The 13,490-nt window shown below is 28.9% G+C and overlaps 1 protein-coding gene across 1 annotated transcript in view; it reads right to left on the bottom strand.

Moving 5' to 3' along the window:
- EYS (eyes shut homolog (Drosophila)) overlaps positions 1-13,490 on the bottom strand; it is a 138,240-nt gene that overhangs the window by 16,206 nt on the left and 108,544 nt on the right. Inside the window, exon 6 of the mRNA XM_006926410.1 lies at positions 3,348-3,513. Within this exon, the coding sequence (XP_006926472.1) occupies positions 3,348-3,513 (166 nt within the window). The remainder of the gene's footprint in view (positions 1-3,347; positions 3,514-13,490) is intronic.

Raw genomic sequence — 13,490 nt, 5'->3', positions numbered from 1 at the left:
AAAAAAAAAAACCAGAATTAAAAGTAATATTGCTTTGCAATCTAATTCTCAAATGCAATAATTACCATTTATTTAGGGAAAAAAGTTTACTGGCACATATTAAATGTTTTAAATGTACATATTTAATTTAGTGAAACATATTGTAACAATCACAAGCTTTAAGCAAAAGAAAGACATTCAAAGAAAACTTATTTCTCTTTTTGCCATGATTTCATTTTTTCTTAGTGTTATTCAGATTCTCTTATTTCACTTACAACTAATTATCCACTCTTTCAATATCTTCTTTTCTTAAACCTAATAATACATATAATGAACATAGATGATGACATTGAAAAGAGATAGTGCATGTCAGCTCTTTCTCAAGTTGTACACTGTAGACCAATTGTCCTTGAAGGGGCTTCTTCTAATTAATTACCATCTCTTTTTGTAGAGCAATCACATTGGCAAGAATTGATTGGGCGTGAAGATACTTCATTCAGTTGGTAAAAAATTATCTTAATTAAAATAATTTTACTGCTGGTAAAATTAATGCACCCATGCAAACTTACCAGCTTGATTTTAATGTTCTTCCTCAATTATATTTTATGAGAAAAAAAAAGGAAATAAGACCTTAGCAACAACCAGAAAAAAAAAATGAGAATTACATAAAATACATAATTCTATTTACAACTTTTTTCACTTATCCTAAAATCTGCTTGTTTTTAAAACACGACTGAAAGAAGTTGCATTGTTGAATCTTTGTCCTAACATTAAAAAATCGGGGTGGCTCTACTTAAATATTTGTCGACTGTTGGGCTGTATCACACTGGCTTCTTAGCTTGGACAGCTGTGTCATTTAGAATCTCAAGTGTGGAGGTCACATAATTCTTATTTTTGTAATAATTAGCTTAATGAATTTATGTTCATTAAGTTCTGAACATAGATTCAAGTAGGCATAATGATTAAATATGCTTATATTACTTTGAAGATAATTGCTGAAAGCTGATTTATCTATGAGCAATTTTGACTTCATATTACTCCCACATCATAGAAAATATATTTGTTATACTACTTTCATTCATAAAATTAACTGTATTTGCTTAGAGATAATGTATCCATGAGCAATTTGATTTCCTATTCCTCTCTTATTTTTCCTAAAAAAACACATTTGCTATTTTGTTGTAAACATGTTTCTTTTTAGCAATTTTTCATTCTCAAAGAATTGTAATGTTTAAAATTAAGTAAATGTATCCATGCATTATTTCTACTTTGAGACAAGGGGAAATCAAGCATACAAATTACGCTGGCTGAAGCTGGTGAACTAATTTGGCTGGTAACAGTAGATTATGTTTCTCAATTTGCACATTAAAACATTTGGGGAGCCTTTAAAATTTCCTATGTCTATGTCACGACAATTCCAGTTTGATTGTTCTCTAGGGGAAGTAGAGTAATAAGTATCATTTAAAAGCTCTGACCTAACACAATCCCTAAATAGCCCTGAGATCAGACATTTCAGGTAACTTCTCTAACCACAGTTGTTCTTGTTTGTTTTGTTTGAGTCATTTGTAAAATAGTAATTATTTGTAACACAGTCTCTGAAGTTCCTTTTATCATCACTAACAATATAATCAACAAGCCATTGCTCTCTTCTACCAAGTTTGGTCTTGAGTGTGATTTGCTTAATGAACCGATAACTATTTCTGTCATTAGGGGTTGTTAACTCTCCAGAATACCATCTTGTGTGCATGATGAAATAAATTATCGTCCTCTGTTTAAAAGACTAATTGTTAGTTTACTTCAACACTGTTTTAATGTACTAGTAGTAATAAGTGCAGCTGCTGTCAGTCGAATAAAACAAGCCATTAGTTGAGAACAGACATATCAAATCTACTAATGTGCTGACTGTTGATAAACTATAATGCCAAACTGTCATTGACAGAGGAAATGTTCCTTAAAAGAATTAACTGGAGTACCATACAGTTTTAAGAATGTAAACTAATTTGCATAAGCTAAGTCAAATAGTATTCAAAGTATAATCAGAAAAACAGAAAATTATGCACATCAAAATATATTTTGAAATGGAAACTGCCAGAGTATAAAACAATTAAAAACATATTTAATAAAATATGTGTTGGAATTATTTCATTTCTAGTGTTAAAGCCAGAAAACTAGGATTCTTATTGACGCCTCTATCACTTGCTCTCTGTATACAATTTATACGTAAGAATTTTCATTTATTTTAAGTTCTTATTACCTCACAATATGACTACCATAGATTCACTACCATCTTTACCCTCTCCAATCTATTTCTTCACTTTATCTTCTTTTTTAATTTTTCAAACTCTACTGTGATATCTTATTCCTTTTAAACAAAAATCATTATTTAACTCAATATTTTAGTTCTGGCATTGCCCTCTCCCCAAGTCTTATTTTTACTCTTGTTCTCAGAGTTTCAGCAGGGCCTTCGAGGGATCATCTCCTCTAATGATGTGTTTTTGTTTTCTGTTTTTTTTTTTAAGCCACTTTATTGGGGATATGATTGACATACAAAAAGTTATAGATGTTGAATATATATAACTTGATGTATATGGAGATGAGTATACATCCACGAAATAATAGTCGGTCATTGTTATAAACTTATCTCTCACTTCCAAAAATTTCCCATCCCCTATGTTTTGTTTTTATTTTTCCCCTTTGTGGTAAGAGCATTTAACATAAGACCTACTCATTTAGCAAATTTTAAAATATACAATACAGTATTGCTAATCATAGACCTTGCTTTATACAACAGATTTCCAAAACTTATTTATCTTCCATAACTGAAACTTTATACCTTTTGAAATACAGTGTTTTTAAAAGTGTAATTCCCTCAATCTAATTCCCTCACTTCTGCAACTCCTCTGTCCTGGCTTCATTCACATCTTTGTTCAAGGGTCTTTTTATCATGGAAATTTATCTGACCTCCCAAATTACTCTCCCAATGGCCCGTATTTTACTTCTTTGGTTATAATCATTCATGAGAAGGTATTTCTTTCTGTAAAAGCATTTTATTTCAATTAACGATTACATATTTATCACTGTGAGTATTTGTCCAATAACTCTCATTCAAAAAAATAATCTATGAGAACAAGGAATAGCTTTAGTTTTCTTTACAATTATATATCTTGAGCCAATCAAATTCATGAAATGTAGTAGGTTCTAAGGAGATGTCTGTTAAAGGAACAAAGCAAATAATAAGAATATAAAATTCATTTTTCTTTATTCGATGTTTCGATATATAAAATTTTTATGTAATTAGAAAATACTTACCTAGCAAATGTTGAAATGATTCGGGCAAATAAAAATTAAAAATATACATATTTTATTACCTGTAAATTCCAATTCCCACATACATTTAAATTGGGAAGGATGAGGAAGTTCAGCTTGGCAAATATTATGGCTGATGGATCCACAGTAGCAAGGGTACAGAAGAATTAAGCAATCATTCCTTAGAAACCAACATAAATTTCTTGTGTACCCTGGAGTACATATATACTAGAAAAATGAAGCAATAAAACAATGATAAGTATCTTACTGAAATGTTTCAGTATATATTTTGGCTTATAAAATGCACAGCTAATTTCTAAAAATATCAATTTTTAAGAAAATTCTATGGAACGCACCTTTTATCAAATGCTTTGTGTATTCTTTCTATTCTTTTAACTTCTCTGTTTGAACCATCTTTCATCATGTTCATGTTTAAAATGTCTATATAATGTATTTTTGGCTTTGATTCATTTCTCAATCTATACCTGTAGTCTACAATCTTCTGTTTGTTGGGCTATAATTATTTTTTAATTAAAAGTATAGTATAAAGTAATAGACACACTATTTAAAACACATGTGACCCAATAGGATTAACACAATGAAATGCTAAGGTATTGTTTGAATGTGTTGAGCCTTTAAAATTTAAATAATATGAAAATATGTTAATATAATCAAACTTTTTCTAATAAATGATCTATCTGTGGTAACCCCTAGTATCTTCAATGGCAGAATTCATAACTCATTATATCCACAATGAAATTATTACACTTAAACAATTTCAGGTCATATCATATTGAGCTAACATTAAGTTTTAGCACATGCTATTTTAATGAGGCCTTATGATGATATAAACCAATAAGATAAATTTAAGCCCTGGAGACAGACTAGGTCTTTATATTCTGTTTAGAGCATACCCTACAATTATTTCTACTTCTCTGAGTTTCCAATGAGCAAATTCCCCATGAATTGGCAGAAGGAAGCAAAGGTGAGTCATGGGGAACAAGGAATCACTAACATCTGACAGTTCCTTTAATGCAATTACTACATTAAGTAAACTTTGTTTTAATTGTTTCAAGTCATAATGACCTTCTACCTGCACTTGCAATACAATTTCTTAATGGCTAGACAAAGTATGACTCTTAAAGTATGAGTCTCTATATTAATAAATGGCCACAAATCTAATTGGAATCGACATTAAAGATTAAAATAATCTAAAAAATCATAATTTAATTACATTGAATGGCTATCAAAATAATACAATTTTATAATAAATTTCTAAGTCTTGACATCACCAAAAGCTTGACTCCATAACTTTATACCAAGACATAGAATTTTGACTCTTCAAACAGCATTAGCTAACCTTCACTGTCAGTGAATATTGTGTCTTACTGACTTATGATCTTCACTGAGATTTTCATTGCATTTGAATTTATGACTGCACACAATAAACTTAACAAAAAAGCATATTATTTATATTTACAGAACCTGTAGTCGTCTCTTTGCTTCAAAGAAAACAAAACAAAAAGACTGATAAATCTCAGCTTAAATTAAGCCATCTCTTAGGGGGTTTTGTTTGTTTTGTTTTGTTGTTTTAGTGTGTGTGTGTGTGTGTGTGTGTGTGTGTGTGTGTGTGTGTGTGTGTGTGTTTTAAAATGAGAAAATCAGAGGCAGATGAACAAAAGTTATACAATGTCTGGCATAGTCAGGAGTGAGGAATCCATTAAAAAAATAAGATTTCACATCTTCTGTAATTTGGGGAAGATGGGCCAGTAAGGAGTAGTTGCAAACTAATGATGATAAATGTCAAACAAAATGATAGGAATAACATAGATCCCTGCTTACAGTGGTGCTATGGTGCTCATCTTGCTAGCCTGAATATTACTTGGAGACAAAATAGGGCTCTGACTTTTTCTGAATAAAAGAATCCAAAGTCTCTCACAGTAGATTTCAAGGGAAGTCAGAGGAATTTATTATTAGACCCCTTTATCCTAAATGAGAACACTTTGAAGATAACCAGACTTTAGATAAAGTTTGAATTTATATGGGGTTATTTGGAATAAGAAATTGGAGCTCTTATAATCATTTATAAATTATTGCAATACCAATAAAATGCCATCTAATTTAACCTGAGCATTAAGAGCAATGTATTTCATTAGACCATATGCAGAGGTTAGGAAGTATCATGACATAGATTTATTTCTGAATCCAACCTCTCATTCATGACTTGTGTGTTCATGTGAGAATTCATATCTATATACACACACACACCACAGCAAAAATATAAAAATCGATGTACTATATAAACTTTAAAGCAAGTTAACAGAACATGAATAAAGAAAGTAAGATGGATGCGTAAAGGCTTTTGAACAAGTAAATTAAACTTCATCTCTAAATATCTCTGAGTTTTCTAGCAGCCAAGAAAAAAGGGAAATCATGAAAATAAGGCCTAATTCTTCTTAGTGATTAGTTTTATTTTGGTGGATTCATTCTAGTTTATTGGGAGGACCATATTTCCAAACAATCTTTCTAAAAGATAATTTTCATATGGTAGAAGATATTAAACCATTGATAATCATATAATGATCATTTTGCTGAAAATTATTTATTAAATTGACCACAAATTCATAGAGTTTTCTCTGAATAGTGGTACTTTATATTCAAGTAAGATGATTTTCAATAAATTAAATTCTCTCTGAGTATATATTTCAAAAACACTGCTAATGAAGGAAAAGCAGTCATCGTGAATTCAGGGGGACATGGTGACTAATATACTACTCACTGCCTGTTAAAACACAATTTTCTTACTTCTTATAAACTTAAATAAAAAGACAATTAATTGACTCAGAATCAATTGTATGGTCAGATTGGTGTTTTTGTGGAATTCAATTATTCTAAAGTGACTTCTATTTTCCAGAGAAGTAAATTTCTAGTAGAATGAATGGTCTTCTATGTCATTGTTATCTAAAGTTCCACAATAACCACAAGTGACATGGTAATATTAACTTTTATTCATCAATTTTATTTGGACCCACAGGGATTAAAAAATATCTATATGGAAATGCTTACTTAGCTATTTGATTTTTTAATCTCTTCAAGTTAATAGTTGGAATTATGTTTTAAAATAACACTTATTTTAATACTACTTCTAATTGAGTTCATGGATTAGATAACAAATTTTAGTTCAAAAATATGTGGAGGTCTGGAAATTGATTTCCACATTCATAAGTTTCAACCTTTATCCATGAAATAGAAATTTAACTCTCTTTATATAAAACAGGTTTGTTTGTTCTGGTACAGTAGATTTAGGATGAGTAGCTCAACCATTTGCTTGGGACTTTATATTTTTAGCATTGAAATTCCTGTGTCCAGGGAAGGAACTCAGTCTTAGGCAAACTGGTCATGTTGTTTTCCCTAAGGAGATTGTATTCAAAGTATTATTTCTGAAAGAAAGGAGTATGAGGAACAGAGCTACAGTTAGTATGTGATGGAAGAGAAAAATTAATCTTCTGTTTTTCTAGGTCTCTGGTGTGTGTGTGTGTGTGTGTGTGTTTACGGAGAGTTAAACTATCTAACACACTTATCAAAAGTTTCCTTCATCTAGATATGAAACTAGACACAGTACTGAAGATTGTTTCAACTTCGCAATATTTATCAACTATATTAAATTGGCTTGTATCTCGTAAAATATATTTCTGTAAGAAAATTAATATTACATTGATTACAGTAAACAATAGTCATTCATAAATTGCTGAGAACATATATTGATAATAAATTATAATCTATATTATACTTAACTGCCCTGTTTATACATATAAATTGAAAACAGCAATCAGCGTTTGCACTAGTGTTTTTTTTTTTTTTTTTTTTTAAGTAAGTATGGTGTCAGAGGGTAGGGATATACAGACATGCATTTAGTAGTGAACATCTATCTTATTGTTGACAGTGAACTAATTAACTTGCACATGTTAGGAAACTAAACTTGAACTGACTTTGAACTTCAATAAGCTCATGAGAGCATAATTTTTGTAAGAAAACAGTGAAATTAAGACAATGATGAACTAATTTCACAATGACAGTAAAAAGAAACAAGAAAATTTAGAAAACTGTCTATAAAAGAAAAGCAATCTATTTCTTATATCACATGTCGCTGTATGTTACATCAGAAAGGATTAAAGTTTGCAGTACCAAAATTTTGTAATTTGACTGATATACAAAAAAATTATAAAAAATTAATTATCCTAACTGATTTAACAGATTATATGCCAAGTGTATTTGATGATGATTTACTTAAGGCTTTTCTTTTTTTTAAAGGGAAACTAATTTTGATTGATAGTATAAAGAAGATTTAAAAACAACTCTAGATATTGATTTCTTATTTTAATAGCCTAATTTCTTAGGCAAGATAATGATGCATTATAGATATTCTTCTTCTCATGCTGTATTAAGCATCTTAAACTACTTCTCAAAGAAACTGTATCCCAAAATCATGGCTTATACCCATCATTGCCACATCTATTTCCTAATGATTCTATTTATGTTCATTTTAAGCATTTACCAGTTTTTAGAAACTATAAGAATATGTAGAAATATTTTTCTTTATATAATGAAGGTACTAAAAATAGGAGTGACATATATCACCTCTATCTCTACCCCCACCATGTGTGTGTGAGATAACATTTTACCATATGTGTAAACTTTACCATTGTTCAAATAGTTCAAAAGCATTGTCTTATTAAATTCATTTCATTTAAATTTTCAACAGCCTGATAGAACAATTCATATTATACTCTATTTCATACTTCAGAGAAGAAAATTATGAGGTTTTTTTTTTTTCCTTTGTGTAAGTTCATATGCCTAATTTTTATAGGGCTAGGATAAAAATCTATATACTTGGGTTTCAAATCCCATCATCTCTTACTTTATTTATGTTTTTCATTTACTCTTAAGCAGAAGTAGTACTGGTGCAAGTGTTAATTGACAGAAAAATAATATTTTCACTAAAATTTAAAGTATAAAATCTTATAAATCTAAAATTTTTTGTTTCTCTAATATCCCCCTCTTTGGATTACCATTTTTTTACTCAACTTATCTTTCTTGATTTAGTACTAATACGATATGAACATGTTATTTATTTGTAAAATATCTTATTTTACCTAGTTGAAAGAAATTTAATAACTTCTAAAAGAGCAGTGATGAATCCACACAGAAAAAATAAATAAATAAAAATATTCAATAATTTGCTGCCTACGATTAACTCGATTTAGCTTTAAGGACACACATAAACTGAAAATAAAGGTATGGGAAAAATATTTCAAGTAACTGGTAATCAAAATAAAGCAGGGGTAGCTATACTAATATCAAGAAACACAGTCTTTAAACAAAAAATGGTCAAAAAAGACAATGATAGTCATTATATATTGATAAAGGGGTCAATCCATCAAGAAGAAACAATATCTGTGAACATTCATACACCCAAATTTGACACACCTAAATATAAAGCAAATGCTAAAAGAACTAAAAGGAGAAATAAATTATAATACAACAACACTTGGGAACTTTAATACCTCACTTTCTCAGGAATAAATAGATCAATTCAGAGAATCAAGAAAGGAACAGATTTGAACAAAACTATAATCCAAATGATTGTAACATACATGCATAGGACAACCCATCAAACAGAATACACATTCTTCAAAGGACACATGGAACATTTTTTTCTAGAATAGATCATGTATTAGGCTGCAAACAAGTCAACAAATCAACAAAAATAATTGTATCAAGTATCTTTTCTGACTGCAGCGGTGTGAAATTAGAAATAAATGACTGGAGGAAAGCTGAAAAATCAACAAATATATGGAAGTTAAATAACAAATTAATGAACAACAAAAGAGTCAAAGAAGAAATCAAAGAGAAAGTTTTAAACATTTTTGAGTAAATGATAATAGAAACACAACATAATAAAATGCATAGAATATAACCAAAGCAGTTCTAAGAGGTAAGTGTATAGTGACAAACATATATATATGAGGTTTATATATATATATATATATATATATATATATAAACCTCATATATACACACACACACATATATAAATATATATACACACACATATATACATAAACACATGTATATATATAAATCTCAAATAAATGACCTAATTTATATCTCAAGAAACTAGAAAATAAAATAAAATTATCTAAGACCAATGTTAGTAGAAGAAAAGAAATAATAATTTAGAACAGAAATAAATTAAATGGAGAATAGAAAAATAATAGAAATGATTAACAAAACTAAGATTTTATTATTTGGAAAGATTAACGATATTGACAAAATTTTAGCTAGACCAACTCAAAAAAAGAGGACCCAAATAAATTATAAATGAAAAATAAGACCTTTCAACTTATATTGAACAAATAAAAAATTAGACTACTGTAAATAATTACGCACAAACAAATTGACAACCTAGAAGAAATGAATAAATTTCTAGAAACATACAATCAACCAACAATTAACCATGAAAAAATAAAAAAAAAACTCTGGACAAAAAGTTAAAGAGTAAGGGGATTTAGTCAGGAGTCAAAAACCTCCCAACGAAAAAATCCCCAGGACCAGATGGTTTTCCTAATGGATTCTACTTAATATTCAAAGAACTAATACCTATTTTTTTCAAACTTTTCCAAAAAATAAAAGAGAAGAAAACACTTCCAAATTGATTTTATTAAGCTAGCATTACCCTGATTCCAAAATCATCAGACTAGGAACCTACGAGAGAATAAAATTATACATCAATATTTTTGATAAATATAAATGCAAAAATTCTCAACAAAAAATTTAGCAACCCATTCAACAGTGCACTAAAAGATTATATATTATGATCAAGTGAGATTCATCCTTGGCATATAAGGATTGTTCAATGTACGTAAATCGATAAAGGTGGTGCATCACGTTAATAAAATAAAATATAAAGATTATATGATCATCTCAATAGATTCATAAAAAGCATTTGACAAATTCAATTCATTTTCAAAGGTGAAAAGGTTAACAGCTTTCGTCTAAGTTCAGGGACAAAAGAAGGGTGCACACTCTCACCACTCTCAACGTATTACCAGAAGTTCTAACCAAAGCAATTAAGCAAGAAAAAGAAATAAGAGATTTCTCATTTGGAAAGGAAGAAATAAAATTCTCTGTTTGCAGATGACATGATCTTATATATAGAAAATCCTAAAGACTTTACCAAAAAACTATTAGAAATAATCATTGAATTCAGTAAAGTTGCAGCATACAAAATCAACATACGAAAAATATCAATTGTGTTTCTATATACTAACAATGAATTGCTTTAAGAAATAAAGAAAATCTCCTTTACAATAGCATCAAAAACAATAAAATACTTAGGAATTCATTTAATGAAGCAGATGGAAGATCTGTATACTGACAACTATAAAATATTAATAAAATAAATTGAAGAAAAAATAATTAGAAAGATATCTGGTGTTCTTGGATTGGACTAATTAATATTATTAAAATGTCCCTACTACCCAAAGCCATCTATAGACTCAATGCAATCTTAATTAATATTTCGAGGGTCTTTTTTTCATAAATAGAAAAATTTTTCCTAAAATGTATGTGAAACAACAAAAGACACAAAATAGCCAATGTAACCCTGAGAAAGAAGAGGCATAACAGTTCCTGATTTCAAACTACTACAAAGCTATAGTACGCAAAACACAATGATGCTAGTATAAAAACAGATGGATAGACCAATGAAACAGAATTGAGAACCCCTAATAAATCTATATACATAATTTTCAAAGGAGCCAAGAAACATATACTGGAGAAAAGAAAGCCTCTTTAATAAATGGCAGTGGGAAAATTGGAAAGTTATACACAAAAGAATGAAACTAGACTGCTACTGTCACTATACATAAAAATTAACTCACAATGGGTCAAAACCCTAAATATAATTTTTTCTAAATATAATTTATACAGTTTTTCATGGTATAGTTAGACATATTTGATAAATTTGCCAGCTCAGGAAGAGCAAATCCTTAACAGACTAAGAGTGATTTAATACCCTTTTTTATTTGCGTAAGTAGTTGAAAAATTAGTTCAATATTTAATAATTCATCTCTTCTAATACAAATCAAGTTTTTGTAACATTTCATTATAGTACTTGAAACCTATCTGTAGTTAAATTAAATATTACATTAAATATCTTTTTTATCTGTAAAAATATATATTGGACTAAATCTTTCCCCGAAAAAACTTACAATTTTTTCAGTATCTTTTATATAATCATTCTTTATCTCACTGATTTCAGTTTTTACATCCAAAACATTAAATCTTAAATTTGTTTCCCCATATAAATTAGTGAAAATTTTTTCTTAAATATCTTTTATAAGTCAATTTCTTAAATAATTTCTTACATGTCACATAAATTCTGATTTTATTTCTACGAGTATCTGTAACTGTTGGTTATTTCTTCTAATAAATTATTATTGGAGTAACATGATTTTCCTTAGACTAAATAGTTTTATTTACTTTGTTAAAGGTCATGGTAGACATATTAGATCTTTTAAAAACAACATTTCTAGATTATTTATAGTTCAATTTTTTAAAAAAGCTTAGAGTACTGATTAGAAAATTTTCTCATATGAGAAATATTTTAAAAAATTAATCTACAAATTCTATCAGTGACCAAGCAGAAAATAATTATAGATATGCTAAATTAATAATACTGAAGTATAAAATGAATAAAACTTTAAAATATTATAATTTAGCATGAGTTGAAATAGCCTACTTCATTGCTGGATGTGAGTTTAAGACTTTAACTCATGGCTTGCATAAAAGCAATTTGGACATATTAAAAATACAAAAATTCACTCTGATATCCTTCTCTGGGGTAATTCTAAGTAATTTTATGTTTCCTACAGGTCTTTCTTATATCTACCTTTTATATCATCAGTTTTAATGAGGAAATTAAGGGACAATATGCTTCTCTTGGTCAATTAGGGTCATTATCAGTTCACCTTGGATGACACCATTGAGCACTTAACATCATTACTAAAAACACAGAATACATGTATTAAAAATACAACTTGGCCATTTAGAAGTTTGTATAGTAAGAAGAGAAACTCCTAATTTTTTAAAACCAAAATTTAATGTATGTTTCTTGATTTCTGTATTCACTGTTTAAAAAAGGAATAATTATAATTTTCTTTGCAAGAAAATTTAACCGTGTGATAATTCATATCATGCTGTTTAGGTACAATTATGTAATTAAACTTTGTACCTCATTGTAAAAAGTTCTAATCATCAATCATCAGCATATTGTCAGAAGGACTTTTTTGTAAGTTGAGACAGATTCTGTGCAAAAAGACATGCTAACTCTGATAACAGAAGGAAGAATAATTACAGATTGACCCAGATTTGCTAATAGTAATCCTATTTGAAATATAATGGCAACAACCAACGACAACCATAAAAATAATCTGTCACTTCTGTTCTTTCAGGACCTACAATATTCTTACAGTGGCCATCCATCTACCTGTAATTCTAAATTCTTAAACTGTTCTGCTCAATCAAAATTTAGGTAGGAAAAGGTTATGAAGAGCTAGGGGAAGGAGATAGAAAATATATTTAACATATTAAATATGCTTAAATATCGTGAAACCTCTCTCTTGTACATGCTCTCTCTCTCTCATTAGTTTGAGGAAACAATCCCTCCTTATAACAGGTTAACAGTATTAGCAAATCTGATCTTTGACTATTCTTAAATATGAAATAGGATAATGTTCCGTCCTGTTTGACAGTGTGTGCCTGGGTACAGAATTTACACAAAGTAGGTTTTTAATAAATATTCTTTCAATGAGGACAACTAGTGATATGGTGCCTATCAGTAAGCAAATAAACCTAAGAGATTAATAAAGAAAGATAAAGACATTTTCCATAAGGTGATCTAAGGATTTTACCAAATCTTATTGAGGAAAAATGAAAATTAGTTATCCCATGAGTTTCTAAAATACCTGTGATTATATCTACGATCAAGATGTTGGCTCTACAGTATGGTAAATTATGTGTGGTTCTCACCTTGTAGCATGCATTGCCTCATTTTTAATTAATACTTTTACTGATCTCTTAGAGTGCCAGGTGAAAGCATTATTTCACAAAACACCAGAATCACATATATCACAATTTACAGA

The sequence above is a fragment of the Pteropus alecto genome, unplaced genomic scaffold, assembly GCF_000325575.1.
Source record: "Pteropus alecto unplaced genomic scaffold, ASM32557v1 scaffold7, whole genome shotgun sequence".
Lineage (NCBI taxonomy): Eukaryota > Metazoa > Chordata > Mammalia > Chiroptera > Pteropodidae > Pteropus > Pteropus alecto.
The sequence above is the reverse complement of the archived record's forward strand: the minus strand, read 5'-3'. Positions and strand labels throughout refer to the sequence as shown.